Source organism: Cololabis saira, chromosome 9, assembly GCF_033807715.1.
Source record: "Cololabis saira isolate AMF1-May2022 chromosome 9, fColSai1.1, whole genome shotgun sequence".
In the NCBI taxonomy this organism is placed as follows: Eukaryota; Metazoa; Chordata; class Actinopteri; order Beloniformes; family Belonidae; genus Cololabis; species Cololabis saira.
The window spans coordinates 13,846,898-13,870,349 of NC_084595.1; the positions used below are offsets into that span (position 1 = coordinate 13,846,898).

The following is a 23,452-nucleotide window of genomic DNA, read 5'->3' on the forward strand; positions in this document are numbered from 1 at the left end:
CTTTAGGTGCTTGTGGCTCAGTTAAACAAGGTTTCTGGACTCTGGTGGACGAGCACGGCCACGCTCACCTCCAATCGCCCTTGTCAGTGGAAGCCAAATGTGGGTTACAATTAAAATAGCAGCAGTTTAGAAACATCCAGCTAAATTATACAGAATTATGATTATTTGTTGTGTTGAAACACACATCAGCTGTTTCTAAAAGCTAAATTAATCTAGTTTATATAAAAAACAAACAAACTGGCAACTCATTTGTATGAACTTAAACACTTCAGCAACAGACTTTCTTCTCTTTCTTTTATAAACAAACTGGTGTTCTAAAATAGATCCAGAGTGGCTCATCTTGTACAAATAAGTTAACGTCACAAAGCAAAAGGTTAAATAAACAACACATCTGCAGCAGGCATCATTCAGGCTTCATACATGTCCCACTGCAATAATAATGAATCATGAAATAGTTAAACAATATTCACTTCTCGACAAGCCGAGCAGCTCAGAGACAAATGCTCACTTTTGTTCACAGACGACACTATTTGGTAAAAACGTTTGTGCTCTTAAAGAAAAACAAACCCCTTCCTGATAAAATCTGAAAGAAAAGATGAAGCTGAGGTAATAAATGAAGAAAAGTGCACATGCACCTTCAATTCCTGGTAATGCTTGAAAAGGTAGAAATTTGATGAATTTGTTTGTTGCTAGAAAACATGATTCCCGTTTTGAGATCTGTAGACGTGGATGGGGGCGGAGTCGCCGAGAGTTTCAGGTTTGAAATCTTCTTTTTTCTTTTAAAGTGGAGTTTGAAGCAGGAGTCGTGGCATCAGGGCGACGTCGCCCCTTGAGCAAAGATATCATGTGCAAAGAAACCTCCGTAAACCTTTCAGACGCATCTCACAACACGGCTCTGTGGTATCGTTCCTCGGGCTGGGGGGGGGCGGGGCTCGGGGGGGACCGGGCGATGGCGAGGCACTCTTCATGCATCTTCCTGTAGCAGCTCGGGGGGGAAACATCGGGTCTCTCTGGGGCCGTCTGTCCCGTCGGAGGCTGGGAGACATGATGGACAACGATCAGCTGTTCTTGGTCCGAGTCCAGCCCTTCTCAGTGAAACGTGGGCCCGCGGGCCCCGGCGGGGCGTCCCGGGTCAAGGGTCATGGCGTGGAGATCTGAGGGCGCGTCACAGGTGAGTCTCGTCTCTCGTCTCCGTGCCGAACTCCTGCTGGTTCCTGCTGCGAGGCTGACCCACCTGGGCGTCCTCGGGCATGTGTGCTAGCGGGTCGGGCCGGATGATGTACCTGCAGGGACAAAACCAGCGTTGAGTCAGCCGTGGAGTGCAGAAACATTGGTGTCTGAAGATCGGAAGCCCGTTTCTCTTTGAGCAGGAAACTGAGGGGAACACGCCCACCGCATCTCAATCAAAGTTATCTTTGCTCCCGGGTCCTGCAGACGTTCATGCAGAATAAACCGGTGTTCTGCCATTTTTTGCTGCTTTGCCAAAAAATGCTACCTAATGGTTTTCTACCTTTGTAGAACTACAATGTTACTGTGTTTTACTCTCTAAACCACTTCTTCCCCCCCCCCAAGTGGTCCTTGTCTCTTGCCAGGCCGTCATTGTAAATAAGAACGTGTTCTTGGGTTCCGGTAATGGCGGCTTGCTGAGAGGACGTGCTCGCTTCGGCTCCGCTACCTTTCTGTGTAATTCTGGACTATACTCGTTATATGAGACGTTGAACGACGTCTAAAAAAGAGCTGTGATGCCTCTCTCGCAAAGGAAACCCAGTAAAAGTTCTAGTAAGCCGGTTCAGTCGAAGTTACCCAACTTCACTTCGAGAGCTAGCTCCGAAACTAGTAGTGACCGCAGCGAGGCTAATATAAGCACCTGCGAGACCATGGAGGAGGAAAACAGCGCATCGCCGACTGAGATGGAAAAGGCGACCGAAGTGCGCTCAGGAGAAATACTGGCTGCAATAGCAAATTTGAAATCAGATTTTTCCTCCAAACTAGACGGTATTTTGTCTGCAATAGAGAGTGTGAAGAAAGAAGTTAATGAGTGTGCCGAGCGGGTCGGTGAGGCGGAGGTCCGGATATCTGCAGCAGAGGATGGCATCACCAGCCTGGAAACGAGAGTTCAGGCTCTTGAAAATAAAAACAAAGATCTCGAGGAAAAAGTGCTGGATCTGGAGGCCAGATCGCGACGATCCAACCTGAGACTGGTCAGTCTACCCGAGGGCGCAGAGGGAGAAGACGCGTGCGCTTTCCTGGAGAAGTGGCTGCCGGAGGCGCTGGACCTGGCGCCGTTACGCACCGCGCTGACGCTGGAGAGAGCGCATCGGGTCGGGCAAAGGAATACATCAAACACCGCTGCACCAAGGACTCTTATCATGAAGTTTTTAAACTACAAGGATAAAACGGCCGTGATAAGAGCCGCCAGGGCAAAGGGACAGATCCTGTTCAAGAACCACCCGGTGAGATTCTACGAGGACCTTGCAACTGGTGTGCACAAAAAACAGAAAGAGTTTGACGGCGTGAGGCAGCAGCTTCGTGCCATGGGGATCCGATACGGCATGATTCCTCCCGCACGGCTGCTGGTGACACACAACGGACAGTCGCGCATATTTAATCAGCCAGCTGAAGCAGAGAACTTTGTAAGGACTCTGAAAGCAGAAACTGGATCTGGGTGAGACGAAGTACACATCACCACATTTCAGTGGATGCTGGATGGATAATCACAGAGTTATGATGAGTAAAAATAAAAAAGGGTTAATGGCTTCTTATATTTGAAATGCGTTGGTCCAGAGGATCACAGTTTAATCTTCTGAACGTATTTAATAGCGAGTTTCTTATGTAGCGGGGTGGGGTAAGAGGGAGAAAAAAGTGTTCAGGTACAGTCGGTTGATCCTCACTTCTGTGTGGAGCAGCCTTCAGCTGTTAGATAGGTACCAGTATATAAAAGGGGGAGGGGCTTAAAACAAAGTTTTAAGCTGAGGGGTTTTCTTTTTTTTTTTTCTTCAATGTTCACTGTTATGGATGTGGTTTTTAACATCCAGATGTTTTTTGTTTCTCTGCCTTTAAATAATCTGAAAGCCTCAGGAAGTCCGTTCAATTTTTTACGTTTATGTCTGGTAAATTAAGAATTAAAATGTCTTCTTGGAACTGCAGAGGATTGCAAAAGCTGAAAAAAGTCAAACAGGTAATGGCTAGGGTGAAATCCATACATTCTGATATTATGATGTTTCAGGAAACCCACCTGTTGTCTTCTCAGGAGGCGAAAATTAGGAGGAGGTGGCAGGGCAGTGTATATTCAGCATCCTTTACTTCTCAGGCAAGAGGGGTTATGATTTTGGTTCATAAATCTATACCATTTCATGTGATAAAGGTTATCAAAGACAAGAATGGGAGGTATATTATTCTGCAGGGCACACTTATTACAGAAAAAATAAACCTGATAAATATTTATGCTCCAAATATTGATGACCCCAAGTTTTTTCATAATCTCTTTCTTACCATTTCATCTCTGCCTGGTAGCTATATTATAGCAGGGGATTTTAACTGCACATTGAACCCAGAACTGGATAGAAGCTCGGGTATTGATAATTCTCATCCTAAAAGTAGACAGACAATTCAACACTTTATGAAGGAACTAAATCTGAGGGATGTTTGGAGAGATATGAATCCCAAAGGTTTAAAATATTCCTGTTATTCAAGTACTCATAAATCATATTCACGTATTGATTATTTTTTAATCTCTGCAAATTTGAGACATAAAGTAAAGGACTGTCACTATGATAGCATCTTGATATCTGACCATGCACCAAACTCATTAATATATGAAGATTTAAGACTAAGGACAGACCCTCCTAGGTGGCGATTTAAACAAAAATGGCTCCTAGACCCAGAATTTGTATCCTTCATAGATAATCAAATTGATATATTTTTTGAAACCAATACAGATGAAACACCACCCTCTTCAAGATGGGAAGCCTTTAAGGCCTATATAAGAGGTCAGATAATTAGCTTTACGAGCTATAAGGCAAAACAAACCTATCAGAAAACAAAAGAGTTGGAAGCAGAGATTGGGTTGCTTGAGAGGGAATATTATCAAACACTATGTCCAAACATCCATCAGAAACTTCTGCTACTAAGAACACAGTATAACGAACTCTCTGCCTCTAAGGCAGCCTCACATGTTTTGCGTCTCAAACAGGCTTTTTATGATCAAGGAGAGAAGTCCGGGAAACTATTAGCCTGGCGCCTCCGACAATTACAAAATGAGAAAAATATTACGTCAGTTGAAAATAGTGATGGACAGATGATTGTGGATCCTTTAGAAATTAATGAAACTTTTAAGGTTTTTTTTGAAAAATTATACAGTTCAGACATAACACATATGGGACAAGACCAAAATTTCTTCTTAGATACCCTTCAAATAACCAATATTCCAGAATCAAGAAGTGTAGATCTTGGTGCAGCTATAACTAAGGAGGAAATATCGATAGCAATAGATCATTTGAAGACAGGTAAAGCCCCGGGCCCAGATGGGCTGCCATCAGAAATTTATAAAAAATTTAAAGCTAAATTGCTGCCCCCTCTTTTTGACATGTTCTCAGACTCATTTGAAAAGGGAACTCTCCCTTCCTCATTAAGAGGAGCTCTGATAACATTATTGCCCAAACCTGGCAAACCTTGCAATAAATGTGAAAACCTTAGACCAATAAGCCTTCTTAATGTGGATTTGAAGATACTTTGCAAAATCTTGGCTCGAAGATTGGAGAGAATATTACCTGACATAATTGCAGGTGACCAGAATGGGTTTATTGTAGGTAGACAGGGATTTCATAACGTGAGACGAGTGATGGATATTCTTTATAATTTTGAAGGAAAATCAGACACTGCTTTGTTATCATTGGATGCCGAAAAAGCCTTTGATCGAGTTGAATTGCCCTATTTATTTGAGATATTGAAAAGATTTGGCTGTGGGGATAATTTTTGTCGGTGGGTTAAACTTTTATATAATGAACCTTATGCTGAAATATTAACAAATGGAGTTATATCTAAATCATTTAAAATCAAAAGGGGATGTAGGCAGGGGTGCCCCTTGTCGCCCTTACTCTTTATTCTAGCAATTGAACCATTCGCCATTGCAGTGCGGTCTCATAAAGACATAACTGGTTTGTCAGTAGGCCAACAGGAACACAGAATTGCTTTATTTGCTGATGATGTCATTCTTTTTTTGGGAAACCTAAAACATTCGATTCCAGCCTTGCTAGATCTAATAAACACATTTGGAAATATATCAGGATATAAAGTAAATGAAGACAAATCTTCATTAATGTTACTTAATTCAGAAGAAAGAAACAATGCCGGAAATCCTTTCCACTTTAAAAAAGTAGACTGCTTTACATATCTGGGGATTAGGATCGTACCATGTATAAATGACATTGTGGGAGTTAACTACACCCCCATGGTTGACTCAATTACTTCCTCTATAGATAGATGGAACTCCTTGCCCTTGTCACTTATAGCAAGAATCAATGTTCTTAAATTAAATATAATGCCCAAACTCCTGTATTTGTTTCAGAACATCCCATTGCCACCTCCTGTTGATTTATTTTCACTTTTAAAGAAGATTTTCATACGATTTTTGTGGAATAATAGACGGCCGAGGCTACGCTTATCACTCTTGTACCTACCATATGACAGAGGAGGCCTCAGGTGCCCCAATCCACTTTGGTTCTATTGGGCAGCTCAATTGAGGACCATGATGTTTTATTTTACAGATAAGTCTCTGCCACCATGGATAAATATTGAAAATTGCTCAGTCCCCCTCCCTCTACCCCAGTACATATACTCAGCAAAAGTCAAAATGTTAAAAAAAAATACGAAAAATCCTATACTCAGAAATATGATTACAATTTGGTACCAGGTTAAGAAGTATTTAGGTGAATCCTCCTCTCTGTCACGCTTCAGCCCGATATGGGGTAACCATTTCTTCCCTCCGGGCAGAGCTGACCCTGGTTTTAGGAAGTGGGCTGAAAAGGGTTTAAAGACAATAGGGGATCTCATGGGATCGGAGGGTGAGGTTTTGATGTCATTTCAAGAGCTGATTACCAGGTACAATATTCCAAGTAAACATCAATTTAAATACCTACAGGTGAGAAATTTTATTAGATCATCTCAAAATCAGCGTGTATCAATTCCCCCGTTGTCCGTTATGGAACATGAAATGAAAAATGACTGCTTTAGAAAAGGAATTATCTCCAAATTGTATAACTTGTTAGCAGAGGGGTCCTCTGAGTCTTCCTCACGGAAGCTTAATGCCTGGAGGGAGGATTTACAGGAGGACTTGTCCTCAGAGGACTGGGAAGAAGCGTGTGCTAAAGCACAAACAAAAACTACCAATACACGTCTCAAAGTACTACAATATAACTGGCTAATGAGGACATATGTAACACCGGAAAAGCTAAATAAGTATAATGGTGCCATCCCTGACGTGTGCATCAGGTGCGGAGAGGAGAAGGGGACGTTCTTCCATTGTATTTGGAAATGCGATAAAGTTCAACAATTCTGGTGGGAAATTAAACAAGCTTTAGAGACTATACTAAATAAAAAATTTGTCCTTGACCCTAAACTATTTATCCTAGGTTTATATCCTGATAGACACCATGTGTCTAGAAAAATAATCACTGCCCTGGATTTGTGTTTACTGCTTGCAAAAAGAGTCATAGCACTCTCATGGAAGAGTACCAGTAAACCAAAATTCAATAACTGGATTAAGGAATTGTCTACGACATTACCTATGGAAAAGATCACTTATATTATAAAGGGTAAACTGTCATCGTTTCAAGACATTTGGGGTCCTTTTATGGAATTTATGGAGAGTGTGGATTTGAGCGGTCTGGGGAGTGGGGCAGATGAGTCGTAGCTACTAGTGATCCTCAGCAGTGTTCCTAAATTTCCTTTCTTTTGATACTTGATTTTCTTTACTGTGCGAATTGTATATTTGAGTTTGTATTTCTGGATTGAGCACAATGGTGAAATATTTTGGGCTAACCTTTCAAAAACAGAGAAACCTTTGTTGTTTTGATTTGTTATTTTTTGTTTTGTTTGGGGTTTTATTTATTCTTTCTTTTTCTCTTTCCTTTTCTCATTTAAACCTAAACTGAGTGTTGCTTTATGATATCTTATAAATATCTGAGTTGTAAGAAATATGATTCGACTGCTGGGCAGTAGTTCAGCGGCCTTTGATGTTTCCTTTTGTGTAAGAGCACTCTTACTTTTGTATTGTTGGAAAGATTTTGAAAAAACAAATAAAGATATTGTTGGAAAAAAGAACGTGTTCTTAATGACCTGCATGGTTAAATATAGGCTAATGACTGAAAATAAAGCGATAGAATTGTTTTTTTTCCTCTTTATCGTATAATGTTCACAAAGTGTAATGCATTCATGTCATGGGTAAGTGTATTTTGAAGGATCAAATACTCAAACTAAAACTACTCTAAAAACATCCCATATTATCCATTTTACATCATGCAAGAAATTATGCAAACTTTAAAAAATCGACTGTGCGCATGCGCAAAACCACAAAGTAGCATTTTTTGGCAGGTAGCAGAAATTGGCAGAACACCGGTTAACATGTCGACTTTAAATCGACTGTCAAGTAAACATACTAGAATTAAATTCATTGCTCGATTTAAACTCTCCTGGCGTGCTACACCCCCCCCCCCCCCCCCCCCCCCAAGGTTTTTTTTAACCAGGCTGTAAATGTTTATTTCTGCTCTAAACATGGAGGTCAGTGGAGATTAACTCGCCACCTAGCGGCCAGTCGAGGAACTGCAAACAATCTCAGTTCCACATGAGCCTCATGGATCCTGATGGAGACACGTGTCAACGTAACAAATAAAGTCAAAGAGATCTCTTTTAAATTGATACACAAATTCTACCCTGCAAAACAATATTTATCAAAATTTAAGAAGGATGTAGACGTTAATTGTTCTTTTTGCCAAAGGCATCCTGAGACATATTCTCACTTATTCTGGTGTGGTAATGTGAATTCACTTATAAATTTTGGAGGGACTTCCACAAGTATATTGTTGATTCTGTCTTTTCTGATTTTCATCTTTATTTTAAGCATGTTATTTTTGGTTTTCATAATTTTAATCACAAAGATAGGGACGCTTTCTTTTTTATTAATCTGTTTTTATTTTTAGCTAAATTTCACATACACACGTCCAAATTCATCTACAGAAAGCCTGTACTCCTTGTAAGGACAATTTACTCAAAGACCATCGGCATCTGTAAATTGCTCAATTTGACTACATGAAACCTACTCTCGCACATTATGTTGTTTTTATTTTTATTTATCCTTTTAATTTACATTCAACTGTCTTGTCCTTTATATATTCTTTTGTTTAATTCTTTTCAATATGGTGTTCGAATCTCTGTATTTGTATGTTACCCTTGTTCTTAATTTTTCATTGTATTTAAAGATTTAAATAAAAAAATAAATAAAAAAAAGACACGTGTCAACGATCCGGCCCTGAAACATCCCCCCCCCCGAACTCCCGCTAGTGGAAACACGCCTGTTGTAGACGGTCTACGTCAGAAAGATGGCACATCCCGATGAAAGGCTGCTGGAAGAAGGGAAGAGGAGCTCTTACACGATGTCGTTGAGCTCCAGCATGGTGTCCGGGGGAGGGTTGATGAGCACGTACGACAGCGTGTTCTGGTGGTCGTTCATCTCATCTGTGGAAAGAGGCAGAGGAGACCGTCAGAGCTGCTCTGCAGCCCTCCTTCATCCTCCTCAGTGCATCAGTCAGGAAATGAGACCTCGGAAAATACGAGACTTTATATGTTTTCATCCCGAGTCAGGCCACAGGCGGAGTGAGCAACGCTCAGGAAAAACCTTCAACAGTCTGGGAATAAATGTTCGATCATTTATACTACAACTCAGCTGATTGTTATTGAAGCGTTTTCAATATTTTAATTCCGTTAATATTGATTTGTACAAACATAATACAAACTAATAGCCGTCAAAGACCCTTTTTAATCTTTAAGATACACAGTTGAAGCTTCAATTAAACCAGTATTTCCCTTAAAATAAACGTAATGAATGACTTCCATATACTACTACATGTAAAGTCCATAGTACGGAAGTAAATCTGTGTCATTGGATTTTGAAAGAAAAAAGTGATTGAATTTTTAGCGTTGAATATTAATGCATTGAAATTATGTATCTGAATGTTTTTCAACGTCAAAAAGTTCAACCACAAAAAATTCAACTGCAAATATTCAATCGGGAGCGTGCGTCAAGCAAAAGCAGCGAGCACGAGTCGCCCCAGTACCACTTCAGCTGATCGGCTAGTAGACTTGTAGTTCTTGAGAAACCTTTTTTGTCTTGGTCTTGTCTCGCTCTTGCCAGGTCTCGGGTTCAGATGATTGAGTTTAACACACCAAGGTGACAGAATCTGGGGATCAGCAGTTCTTCAGTGTAATTTTGCTGCTATGATGGTAAATAATGTAATTTCAAGTGCATAATTGTGTGTATCTTTAATATCTAAAATTCACGTTTCATCTCCAAATTAAGTACAATTTAAATCAGTAACATTTACTATTCATTACTTTTCTGAGGTGGAGGGGGGTGTTGGAGCTGGTTATTCTGCTAGAGGACTTTGGGACTAGTTAGTAGTCGTGTAAATCCTTAAAAGCACTGGAGTCAATCCTCCAATAGTGTAGAAATAGCGGTAGTGCAGTCGCCACACATATCTGATCTCAGCTGATGGATGGAAACATTTATAGTGAGTTCAACATCAGACCTTCACTTCTCTGTGTTATTGAGCTGCAGTTGAATACAAGCTCATATGGAAACTAGCTGAACCAGGATGGAGCTGATGCTCTACAACTCACGCAAGATGATGAAATAACTGGGTTTCTGTTTGGTCCCAGTCTTGATCTGAACTGGTCTTGGTCTTGGTCTTGGTCTTGGTCTTGACTCTCTGGTCTTGGTAGAGTCTTGGGCTGAGTCCGAAATCGCATACTTCCACCCTAATGACTAATGAGTATGCAAAATGAGTGTGCAAGATTTTTTAGTGCGTCCGAAACATTAGAACGTACTCAATAGTATGCTCTATCCATACTCATTTCAGAGAATTTCTTTAGTGTGGATTGATGGACACTAGTCGAGCAGAAACTTCCCACAATGCAATGCAGCGGCGTTTGGTTGCTAAGTGATACGTATAATGTCATAAGTATAATATTAAGTATAATAATATTATTATATAATATTAATATTATAATATTCACATTTAATAATATTATATAATGTCATCTTGTTTCGGCCAGAATAAACGGGAAAGAGCGGAGCGCTGCTACCGCTGCTGTGACAGGTTACCATGGTAACAACTCCCCCCTCCCAACGGCAGGAAGTGCTGTGTGCGCTCTTAACAGTACGTCCGAATTAATGCATACTACTGATATTTACTCAAAAGTGTGTTGAATTTAAGTATACTTTTTAGTATATACTTTTTAGTATGGCATTTCGGACGCACCGCTGGTCTCGGTTTAGGGGGTCTTGACTACAAGTCTATCGGTTACCATGGTGACTGGATTTTAGCCACGTCCGGTGAAAACGGGGCTTCGGTGTGTCTTAACTCTTCCTTATGCCATTGGTTTGGTTTGTGTGTGTAAGATTCAGTAATAGACAGCTGACATTTATTATTATTATATTTTTGTGTTTTTGGTGTTTTTTTAATGAAACTATATAATATATGACATCTTACTGAGAGCTTCAAAAAGGCAACAACTGAACGTCATCTTGTTTAACTGTCAAATGCAGTCTGTTAATGTACATAATTAATTATTTGAGGTTTAATTTTTTGCAGTTTAATATTTGAACGTTGAAAAACATTCTTATTCAGTGCTAGAAATTCAATTTTTTCTTTCAAAATCCGATGACACTACTTCCATACATGTACATGCATGGTAATCCTTTACAGAATCCAGCTCTTTAAACTGCTTTTCCAAAGTGGTTCAGCGAGATCAGATCACGTTTAAACGTGACTAAGAATCGGTACCAGGAACTGAACTTTGACCTGGTTTTCTGAAATGCGTCATTACTGTGTTGTTTACGTCAAGGCCTGCGTGTCGAGTGCTCTCGTGCGCCGGCTCCTACTGGTGTTCTGTGATGAACGGAGGAAGGGAAAGGAGGGCATCTGTGTCTCCATGACAACCCACCTACAAGCTGGGCGAGGTGGGAGAGAGAGAGGTGCTGGCCGTTACTGACGGGCCGCCGTGGTGCAGGTGGAGGCCCGCATGCTGCCGCAGGACTCAAACAGCACCACCATGCAGCTTCAGGACCGAGCCCACATGCAGGCGGTGTCCGCCGCCACGCAGCAAACACCTTTAACGCTCTGCGCATTCCACACTGCTCCTGCAGGCCGCAGGTTGCCATGCCGACAAACGGAGCGACCCACAGAGGTGACATGTGACACACCCACAGACACAGAAGAACATGCTCCAGCATCCTCAGACTGGACCAGACGCAGAGCCACTGGGACCCCACGCAGCGGAGCGGAGTGCATCGGGAGTGTGAGAGTGGAAGAGTGGAAGAGGTTTCACCTGAGCAAAGGAGTCGGAGTGATCAGTCCCATCGGTCGGATCGTTGGGTTTCACAGGTAAACATTTTTGTTCAAAAGTTATAATCTATAGCCTACGTGGTATTTTTCTGAGCAGCAGCCATCAGTGCCATTAATAAGTGAGGGAACTGCAACATAACTTTGTATTTATGTTTTGTATTGTTTCCTTTATCTTGTTTTTATGAAAAGGCACATTTTTTATCCTTTTATCCTTTTTCTTGGTTTTAATATTTTAGTGTTTTTATCTACTGATGTTTTAACTTATCTTGATTCTTATCTTGGGGCCATCCTTCTTGTTCTTTGTTCTTTTAGCCAAGATGTTCTTGTCCAGTTTTGTTCTTACATCCGTTCCCTCAGATTCCTGCAACTAAACTTGGATGTACATTCCAATAAAGGTTAGGATAAATGATAACATGCCTCTGAAGTTTGACTTTTTGCACCATTACAATACTTATAGGCAACTAGTCATCTTATCTTCTGCTCTCTGAAACACATGTTAATGCTCAATAGTACACATATATGGTTCTTTAATATATTTGCATTATACTAAGATGCATTCATTTTCAATGGCTTTTGTACTTAATGGCTTTTCCTCCTTACATTACTTTTACTTTTATACTTTAAGTAGTTTTGAAACCAGTACTTTTATACTTTTACTTGAGTAAAAAACTTGAGTTGATACTTCAACTTCTACAGGAGTATTTTTAAACTCTAGTATCTATACTTCTACCTGAGTAATGAATGTGAATACTTTTGACACCTCTGACGGGCGCTAACGTTCAGAAACGACCCGTCAGAGGTGAAGAAAAGAGCAGAAGGACCTTTTCTCCTTTGTATAAAGGTGTAAATGTCGGTTCTACGTCTAGCCTTCCATCCACAGAGACGATGCACTCCACTCCACCCCTCAAAGCCATACTGATGCCCTGCAGGACTCTAGCCGTCGGGGACGTCACCTCACGGGAACAAAATGCAGCAAAGACCAGATAGACAGAGATAGTGGAGGGAGACAGTGAGAAGTGGGCTGATGATTCACACTTGGCCCTGGCTGGAAACACGCACCCACACACAGACACACTCACACTCACACTCATGCAGAAAGGTTGCATTACTGTGATCAACCAGCTAACCTGCCGGTCTGGTCTCCTCTGTATACGGGTTCTCTGAAATGTCCTGCAACTCTAAGCAATGGCATTCTCCGTTAACTGTGATTTTTCAGTCAACCAACACAGATTTAAGTCACTTTCATCACAAACATCTAAGAATTTAGACATGAATTAATTAATTCTTCACAGGATGCCGGCGAAAGGACAAACTCCTTTCTCCACAGGATGGAGGTAAGCACTCACATGTTGAAAATGTTGATTATAAACGGTACACAGATTACCTTGCAAATATCCTAGATTTACTCGATTCATGACATCGCTCGCAGTAAGGTTAGAAACATCCTCTACAAGCCAAAAAAAGGGGGGAGGGGGAGACAGAAGAGTGAGAGAAAGAAGGAAAAACAGGAAGAAATGAAAAAAGGTCAGGCAGGCAGTGAACGCTTTTGCAGTTTTTAAAAGAACTCTGAGAGAACGGTGAGAGCGATGCAGAAAAGCCGTGCGTCGGTGTGCGTGTGCAGGATCACGTCCAGATGATTCACTCGCAGCTCTGATCCTCAATAACAGTCGATTCAACCTCTCGACCCTCGTTTTTGTTAATCACATGATGTTTAGTTGGTGTGACACATCTGAAGAGTGATGCTGCTTTAGTTTGGAAGCATGAAGCAAAACAGAGTCAGAAAAGGTGCAGAAGTGGACACGGATGCAGGCGACTGATGAGACTGATGGGGTTCACACTTACATGCTGCATGATCATGGCCGTGCAGGGAGGGGGGGGTGTGTGCACGGGGAGGCGGAGTTGGATGATGATCAGGTTTTCTGATGATGCGGCCTGGCGTTAATGACATGTACGATGAGGAGATGAGTTGGATCGAACAGGTGCAGATTGGAGTTACAAAGCTGCAGCTGCTCACTCAGCTGAAACGACTTAACTGGTTGACTAAAGTCTCAGTGAGCAGATCAGAAGACCTACCTGACCTCTGACCCTCAGGGTTGGCATAGCGTTTCCTGTTCACATTCATGACAACATTTCCCGTCAAGGATGAAAACAGAGCTGATGTTATGCTGTCGGCAGTTCTGCAGCTTTTCCAGACAATACCCAAACCTTTCAGAGCTATTAAGAGGAATTATTTACTTTTCATTTCTTTTATTTTCATATTCTTTATCCTTATGATACCTAGCTTTCCCCATGGGAATGAAGAGAGGAATCTTGGTAACCCTTTTTTTTTTTTTTTTTTTTTTTTACAGTACAGTAATAACCAGGTAATACCATGGTAATTACACTGTAATTACCTAGTAGTACCTTGTATTTACCATGTAATAACATGGTAAATACCTGGTTGTTTAAACTAAACATTACTAGGTAATTACAAAGACATTAGATGGGAATTATGAGGGAAATGACAGGTATTTACTAGGTTAATATTGGTAACTCATAATTACATGGTACAAGAAAATACGTAATAATTACCTAGTACTTACTGGGTAAATTACCCGGTAGTTACCATGTAATTACCTTTTAAATACAAGGTACTACGAGGTAATTACAGTGTAATTACCATGGTATTACCTGGTTATTACTGTACTGTGAAAGAAAGGGTTACCGGAATCTTATCTGAACATTTTGTTGGTAGAGGGGAGGGGAGGTGGGAGTCCTCATTATAAATACAAGACATATCTTCTGTCAAAAGCACTTAAATTAAGTTTTAATGTGACTTTAATCAGAATAAAGTTGCTATTTACATTGGAGCTTCTTATTTGGGGTTTTGTCTTAATCTCACTAATGTCACAGTGTCGCTGTCCAAAGTGCTGATCTTTTACACAACAGCTTCCTGGAATATTAATAGAAGCTAAAATCATGAAAAAGAATCTGCAACTGTCTCTCCCATGGTCATCTTGCTTATTCCTGCATCTCTCTCATTCCTTTTCTTTTCTTTTGTCGTTCATTCCGGGGGTATGGATTATTTATCAGATAACATTTGCAATCAAAAGATGACCTTAGGGCCTCACTTTTTATTACTTTCACCACCAGAGAAATAAAAATAAATGAAATACTTGATGGATTCAATGTCTGACCCATAAATGTCTCAAATGTCATGTGACGTGTGTTTATCTGCTCATACTACTGTGATGTGTTTTTATCTGCTCATACTAGGGCTGGGCGATATATCCAGATTTTAATATATATCGATATATTTTCAAACGCGATATGGTACGAGACAATATAGTTTATATCGATTTAAATTTTTTTTTTTTTAATGATTTTGATATAGCTTATTTTGTGACAAATTGACTTGAATGTTTTATTTGAGAAAATGCACAAATGTTTTGTTATTTACACAACTGTCAACCTCAGTGGAAAAGTCTGCCTGTTACTGTCTACATTGTATTAATTGCACAGTGTATTTTAATTTAATTGTTATGCAGGAAAGGGATATTTGTTTTATTTTATTCAAGAAGCATTTTTATTCTATATATGCAGGCAGTTTATTTTTATTTCATTTGTTTTATACATTTTGATATTGTGCAGACCTCTGTTAATAAATGTACCTGTGTGACATTTGGCACGAGGCTTTGTATTAAAACTGACTGTTTTTTTAAGGGTTTGCCTCAGAAAAAAATGAAGCTAACAGAGATGCTATGCTATAAATCTTTGGGGGAAACCCCAATTATGGCACAGAAAAAATATCGATATATATCGAGTATCCCCATTCAGCTAGAAAATATCGAGATATGACTTTTGGTCCATATCACCCAGCCCTAGCTCATACTAATGTGATGTGTTTATCTGCTCATACTACTGACGTGTTTATCTGCTCATACTACTGTGGCGTGTGCAGCTGAATGTGCTGCAGTCTCTGCTCACTGAGCTTCATCAACCAACTTCATCACTTCTGCTTCACAGTTGACAGAACTGAGACTCCAATCTGCAGCAAGCATCGGTGTTGCTGCTGGTTCATCATGTCTTACTGAGATTAGATCATTACACATGAAAAACATACACGTATGAATCACCCGTTTCAAATGCTATCAGTCCACTAAATAGGAATTTATCATGTGTAATCAGAGCCTTGAATGGTGTGATTAGATGGGATACTGTCTACCCCGTAGATTTTTGTCATTATTCTTTGGGTTGATAATGGCTACTGCTATTGAAAACGAAACTTAGGCTCAGTAGATGTTTTGTCACCGGTTAGAATTGGGGTTCAGGGTTAAGGTTAAGGTTAGGTTTAGGGTGAGGGTTAGGTTAAGGTTAGGTCTGAAATGTGTAGTTGAGCGTAGAATGGTGACAAAACATCTACTGAGCCTAAGCCATTATCAACCCAAAGAATAATGAGGCTGTGATTACACATGATAAATTCCTATTCAGTGGACTGATAGCATTTGAAGTCGCTGTATGAATCACAATAGTTGTCATCAGTTTGAAACTGTGTGAGACTAACATGAACACTGAGCTCCCACCAGCTCCCACTCACCGTATCCCACGGTGGGCAGGCCCAGGTGCTTCATGCGGTTCTTGACCAGCTCGGACAGCTCCTGCCGCTCGGAGCGGCGGTACAGGTTCAGCCTCTGCTGCGAGATGCGCTCCGCTCTGCTCCCGGGTTTAGCGCTCTTCCTGCTCAGCCTCCTGGCCCACTGCATGCTCTTCTTCCTCAGCAGCGGGTGCTCCGACTGGTCGCTGGTGGTGGAGTTTCGGTGGGTGTTCTTCTTCCAGGACCCTCCGCGCTCGCACTGCTCCTCGCCCCGCTCCACGTTGACGGACACCTGAGACTACGAGAGGAGGGTGGCGATGCAAGAGTGAGTCCTCTCAAGAAATACCCACCTGTGTGGTTATGAACAAACTTCTCTCTTTTTGTGCTTCTGTACAGCTTTCAACCTCATCTGATCCCACTTTATCAGGGGAATGAAGAAAACAAGTATCTGAGAGAAACAATAACACATCTGTCTCTTTGTTTTTGGTCATTTAGGTCTGAAATCATGTCATTCAGAGTGTTCAGGATTAGATTACAGAACAGAGTAAAACAAATGATCTTAATGTGACTTATCAGTTATTCTGAAGAGTTGTATGGAGATGCTGAATAAACGGCTGGATAAAATCCACACATCAAATTAAGGTCAATTTTCAATAAAAAAAATGTGATTGAGGTATTGAATGCTCTACTGGTGTGTGTGTATAAATATCTATCTATCTATCTATCTATCTATCTATCTATCTATCTATCTATCTATCTATCTATCTATCTATCTATCTATCTATCTATCTATCTATCTATCTATCTATCTATCTATCTATCTATCTAGCTAGCTAGCTAGCTAGATAGATAGATAGATAGATAGATAGATAGATAGATAGATAGATAGATAGATAGATAGATAGCTAGCTAGCTAGCTAGCAGCGGTCGGCAACCCAAAATGTTGAAAGAGCCATATTGGACCAAAAAATAAATGTCTGGGGCCGCAAAAAATGAAAAGTCTTAGAAGATTTTTTTTTTCATTATGCACTTCGAGAAAAATGTCGAGAAAAAAGTCAAGATTTCGAGAAAAAAGTCAAAATTTCGAGAAAAAAGTCGAAATATCGAGATTAAAAAGGAAAGGAAAAAGGAAGAAAAGAAGAGGAAAAAAAGGAAAAAAAGAAGAAAAAAGGAAAAAAGATTAAAAAAATTGAAAAAAAAAAAATTAGAAAAAAAGGGAAAAAAAAGAAGAAAAAAAGGAAAAAAAAGGTCAAACATTTTCGAAAAAGCTCCAGGGAGCAACTAGGGCGGCGCTAAAGAGCTGCATGCGGCTCTAGTGCCGCGTGTTGCCGACCCCTGATCTAGCAGGTTTACTGGAGGTTCCTAGAGGTTCTAACAGCAGAACGGGAGGTAGAACCTTCAGGTATCAGGTTCCTCTCCTCTGGAACCAGCTGCTAGTTTGTGTTTGGGAAGCAAATGTCCTCTCTACCTTTTAAGAATACGTTTGTTGGTAAAGCTCATAGTCAGGGACAGCTCAGGTGTCCTGCAAACATCCCTTAGTCGTGCTGCTATGGGACCTCCTGAACCAGGCAGTATGAACATATCGTATAAACTCAGATAAATGGAGAGCGTTTGGATCTTACCTCTGCCTTACTGTCTTTGCCCTGAAACAGAAAGACAGACACCCAAACAACAGATGCAATGAAAGATGGGGGCTTATAAAGCAAATTAAATTATCTGAAGCCTTAAAATAAGCAAATGAAATAGAAAAAAAAAAAGTTTACTATTTCAATTCTTGGCTGTTCACAGCAGGAAATGAAGCTCAGCCAGCGAGTGATGGAGAGTTTGTCCGTCTGACATCTGACTAATGTCCTCGTTTAAAGACGAGGACATTAGTCAAAGTACAAACATGGACTGTTCAGTTGGGACGTTTTAAAGAAATGCATATACCATATTTTCTGGACTATAAGCCTTACCTGCATACAAGCCGCATCCGCTCTATTTAAAAAAAAAAAAAAAAGATATGCAAGCCGCAGATATTTATGTTGTGAGATTAGATATTTACTACATGTACAGAAGGATTTTGAACTGTCAATGATGTACATGTTTGTACCTAAATAGATCCTTTCCTACACTGCAAAAACTCAAAATCTTAACGGGAATATTTGTCTTATTTCTAGTTAAAATGTCTAATTTTTATTAAAAAAAAAAAATATCATTACACTTTAGACAAGACTCATCGCTGGAAAAAACAATAATTTTCACCTGTTTCAAGTAGATTTTCACTTAAAATAAGTAGAAAAATCTACCAGTGGAACAAGATTTTTTTGCTTGTAATGAGAAGATAAATCTTGTCCCACTGGCAGATTTTTCTACTTATTTGAAGTGAAAATTGACTTGAAACAGGTGAAAATAATTTTTCTGGTAATGACTCTTGTTTTAAGTGTAATGAGATTTTTTGACTAAAAATTAGACATTTTAACTAGAAATAAGACAAATATTCCTGGTAAGATTTTGAGTTTTAGCAGTGTAACAGTGTCTTTTAACAGGGCAGTAACTTTGCTGATTAAAACGGGACAGAATCAAGAGAAAATAACCGGTATTTATTTATTTATCTATTTATCTGTTTGAACTCTGCTTCTACCTATTTCTATCTGCTAAAAAAGAAGTAGCGTATTCTTCTTTGCATTTATTTTGTCTTAGTTTTGATTGTAATTCCGGTTAGAGCCCCGAGTGGTGGAAGAAAAATCCACAGAATAGCCGCACCTTTGTATAAGCCGCATGGTTCAAAACCTATGAAAAAAGTAGCAGCTTATAGTCCAGAAAATACGGTAATTCAAAATGTTTACTTAAACAACAACATTCCAATATGAATGTATATTTTTCACTGGTAAAATGAAGTTAAGTTCAAATAAAGGAAGTTTCAGGGGAGAACGGAGAGCAGGAGTGAAGCAGCGACCGGCACAAACAAACCGAACCCGGGTCCCGGGTCCCGGGGAAGGACTTGCCTCTGAGGTGGAGAACATGTGCGACTCGGTGCGGTAGATCCCGATGGGGATCTCTGCGCTGGAGGAGCAGAACTTCTGGAAGAGCCGGCCGTAGGTTCTGATCCACAGGTCCTCCTCTGTGATCTTCATCTGAGGAGGAGGAACAGCGATCAGGTGACTGCACGACGTAAACGCTGGTGACCTGGCGTTTGTGAGCCCTCCTACGTACGACACACAGGTATCCAGAGCCGGGGGTGGTGTCCAGGCCCAGGAGCAGCCGCATGATGGCGATGACGTAGTCCTTCACGAACGACTGTTGAAGAGGAAAAACAGCGGTGGAAAACCAGTCCAGACACTAAAACCCTGGGTGGAGTGTCAGGTCCACACCCGTCTAATCCCTGATCAAAGTTCAGACCAGAAGTTGTTTCTCACCTGGTAGAGCAGCGTGTCCAGCATGCTGATGCTGAACACCCGGCCGGCGGCGAACGGCAGCCGGAACATGAACGCCAGGTTGGAGCCCTGATCGCGCTCGATCTGAAGGAAGGACAGAAAGAAAACGTCATCGCGTTACACCAACGCGGAACCATAAATCAGCCTTTATTCTGGCGTGATCTTCTCAACAACGGGCAAACGAGTGATTATATACATTCACTGAGTGAATATTATGAAAGTAAAATATATATTTCTCGCTAGAAATGTAATCAAAACGCATTTTTATGCAGAAACTAACTCAAAATATTGATTTCATTCACTAAAAAGTAAGAAATGTCCGCCATTTTTTTTTTTTTGATTCAGTCCGCAAATGACGACGAAAAGCATTCTGGGAAGTTTTTCTGGCCCTAGATCAACTAATGTGCATCGGAAATCCCTCGATCGGTAGGAACAGATTCATAGCCACTACACTAGTTTTCTTCACTAGCCCTAGGTGGAAAGAGGAATTGGGACACCACTACCCTCAGGGGAACGCGCAAAATTTAGGGGTAGGTTCTGAAAACTAGGGGTAATTGGAGTATTGGGACAGGGCCTTAGTCAAAGATTGTATTTAGCCAAACTCATTTCACAATTCAAACAAGGTTATCTTATTCTTATATCATTGTTACCTTATAGACTCAAGAATACATTCATTCCAGATACAGAAGACGCTCTAATTTGAGTTTACAACATATTTATTTTTCCACATTTCTCCCCATCTTTTTCTTTTCCGACGACACATTGGGTTTTCTTTTCCACGTCTCTGTAGTAAAGTGTATCCAAAGATGGTCTCTTCTTCTTCTTCTCCAGCCCCAGAGAAGATCCCCGCGTGGCCGGCCATCGGTCCCTTTCTCTATGTAACTTAGTTTTTAATTGACGTGAACCTAGAGCTCTGCGTTAACGGCATCAGCCTCTAACTCTGCAGCTGCATCTTCTGGATCTGATTCCCCGCTGCAGCGACTGGGATTGAGGACTAACGTCACCCAGCAGCAGAACTAAACCAGAGGAAACTACTGAAAACATGGAGATTAAGGATCTTTGTTAGAACATTTCGTCTTGTTTAGGTCAACAAAAATGAAGACACATTTTAGCAGAGTTTTTATTTTTGTAATCTACATTTTACTCTTGTTTTTATTCCTCTACAATATTTCATTATATATTTAATTATCGTTATCGTCACATGACCAGCATTTTTGTTGCATCTCGTCTCATTTTCCTCGGGTGATAAAGGTTCGTTGACGATGATATTTAGATATTTTCGTTGACGAAAGCAACTTTACACGTAAGCGAAAAGCTAAAGTACTTTTGATTTTAATAAGAACTAGTTGAACTGTAGGCGTCCCTTAAACGTCGACAATTACCAAGTTTCATCTCAACTGTAAACAGCTATGTTCCTACTCGACCTTTTTATTCAGGATGTTAAAAACAATCCTCGTTTGACTGTGTTCTTTATGTAAAGCGGGTTGAATAAAATCGTAAGTCAGAACAATTTTTGGTTTTCACTTTCAAACGTCAGAAGAGAAGCAGGATGCCCCCCTCTCCTCAGGAAACACTCACCTTCTCCAGCTTGGACAGAGCGAGCGAGTAGCAGTCCTTGGCTCTGAACTGCATGAACCTCATGTTGGACGGGTGCGTGAGCTCGGTGATGATGCTGAGACTCGGGAAGAGCCTGCGCGAGGGCGACATGAAACCCAGAGTGATCAAGGCTTTGATAAAAGAGCAGCGGTTGAACTCTGGTCCTTGGTGTCCTTGTTACCTGAACATGGTCTGCACGTTGACGATGGTCTTGGCGTCGGCCATGTAGTCCTCCTCAGCGCTCATGGTGCTCTCCTTGTCCACGACCACCAAGTTGTCGGCGTAGATGATGCCACACTGAAGCAGGTTGTCCAGGCTGGAGAAGGTCGGAAAATGTCACGTCAGGGTGTAAACGGCGTCATCTGATCATCTCTCATGTGCAGGAATTCAAGGAGAGTTTTGAAGTGGAGATCGATGCATCGACTATTATTATGATACTATTTAAAGAAGATCTTTTTGGTCTTTTTACATTTAGATCTTTTTAGATCTAAAAAGGAAAAACATGCTGAAAGAATATAAAGAAATCAGCCTAAAGTCTTTGTTAGATCCAACACCTGGAAACGCTTCACTGGAGCTTCGTCAGAGAGACGAATTACTTGATCTAACTCTGCTCTGTCTGCGGCAACGTCTGTCCGGATCGCGGCTCTAGTCACTTACAGGACTGTCTCAGAAAATTAGAATATTGTGATAAAGTTCTTTATTTTCTGTAATGCAATTAAAAAAACAAAAATGTCATACATTCTGGATTAATTACAAATCAACTGAAATATTGCAAGCCTTTTTTTATTTTAATATTGCTGATTATGGTTTACAGTTTAAGATTCCCAGAATATTCAAATTTTTTGAGATAGGATATTTGAGTTTTCTTAAGCTGTAAGCCATGATCAGCAAAATTAAAATAATAAAAGGCTTGCAATATTTCAGTTGATTTGTAATGAATCCAGAATGTATGACATTTTTGTTTTTGTAATTGCATTACAGAAAATCACAATATTCTAATTTTCTGAGACAGTCCTGTATATCGCATCTTTTCGCCCGTCTCAGATGGAAACAGGCTGAAACTGATCTGGATGTTGGGAATTCGAGTAATAATGCCAAAACCTAAAATTAAATTACATCAAAAGTCACAGGTAAAAGTAATAAGGAAATACTCAAGTAAAGTACACATACATCCGTATGACAGTAAAAACGTTTGTTAAATCACAAGCTTCAAACTCTGAGGTGATGCAGCTTTTGGTTGGCATATAAATATTTCACATTCTGTTCAAGTGGGTGTTTTTTTTGGCAAGATTTCAGTCTGTGGCTCTGCAACAAACCCAGAAATAACTGGTAAAATATCTGGTAAAATAACTGGTAAAACTGGAGCTGATCAGACGGGACTAAAGTGTCAGACGTCGACAATAACGGCTGTTTGCCATTTCAGTTACATTATAAGTGGGATTTGTCTTCAGCTTCTCCTTGAGGACGTTATTGTGTCGTTATTCATGCTGCAGTTGTACGAGAGTTTCCTCCATAAGCATGTTTTAACCTCAAAGGACTTACTTATCGATAGTTCCAGCCATGAAGTAAACCATGGGAAAGCAGCAGATGGCTTCTAGGAAGTGGTTGTCTGGCCTGCGGACGGTAAGAAACACAAATGAGAATCCAGCACCAACGACTTTGACAAACTGTAATCATACATCAATGATCAGGTAATTTGGTGATATTTGCTCAACGTCTCATTTAAAAGTCTCCCCTGCAACATGAGGAGGATCAATATTTAATCCCTCAATGCAGTGCAGGGATTTATAAAACTTGGTTGTTATGGAAACGCCTGAGGTTGTCAAGTTTATCAGCTGCAGAATTGATGTGGCCAAAGTTAATGAGATGCGCAGCGACTTTGGGTGAATTAAATAAAACATTTAAAGGAAGGACCACTGAGACGTGCAAATGTCTTCTAACATAAACACGTCCAAAACACTCATGAATAATGCAAGAGAGTTTTCCTCTGCCCCAGTTGTTACTAAAGCTTCTCTAATAAAAGGGATATTATTTTTGTTGTTTTGCAAATATACAAAACTCTGGAGCATTTTCTTAAAAAAATCAACCCACGTGTGGCTGTGACTGAATTCATGTACACACTACAAGACAAACATATTCACCCATCTCTTTATCCTTTTTAGTTTTAATACATTTAGTTTTATCAATCAAATATATATGACCATTTATGCTCAATTTTGACATTTATGCTTAACTAACCAGCATGCACT

General features: G+C 40.3%; 1 protein-coding gene across 1 annotated transcript in view; it reads right to left on the reverse strand.

Moving 5' to 3' along the window:
• Window positions 1–263: 263 nt before the first annotated feature.
• kcnt1b (potassium sodium-activated channel subfamily T member 1b) overlaps window positions 264–23,452 on the reverse strand; it is a 96,607-nt gene continuing 73,418 nt past the window's right edge. The window contains exons 23-32 of the mRNA XM_061730523.1: window positions 22,746–22,817; window positions 21,385–21,519; window positions 21,186–21,297; window positions 19,590–19,691; window positions 19,387–19,470; window positions 19,179–19,307; window positions 16,195–16,489; window positions 13,003–13,065; window positions 8,646–8,730; window positions 264–1,283 (exon numbers count right to left, since the gene is read on the reverse strand). Of these exons, the coding sequence (XP_061586507.1) occupies window positions 1,166–1,283; window positions 8,646–8,730; window positions 13,003–13,065; window positions 16,195–16,489; window positions 19,179–19,307; window positions 19,387–19,470; window positions 19,590–19,691; window positions 21,186–21,297; window positions 21,385–21,519; window positions 22,746–22,817 (1,195 nt within the window). The 3' untranslated portion in view covers window positions 264–1,165. The remainder of the gene's footprint in view (window positions 1,284–8,645; window positions 8,731–13,002; window positions 13,066–16,194; window positions 16,490–19,178; window positions 19,308–19,386; window positions 19,471–19,589; window positions 19,692–21,185; window positions 21,298–21,384; window positions 21,520–22,745; window positions 22,818–23,452) is intronic.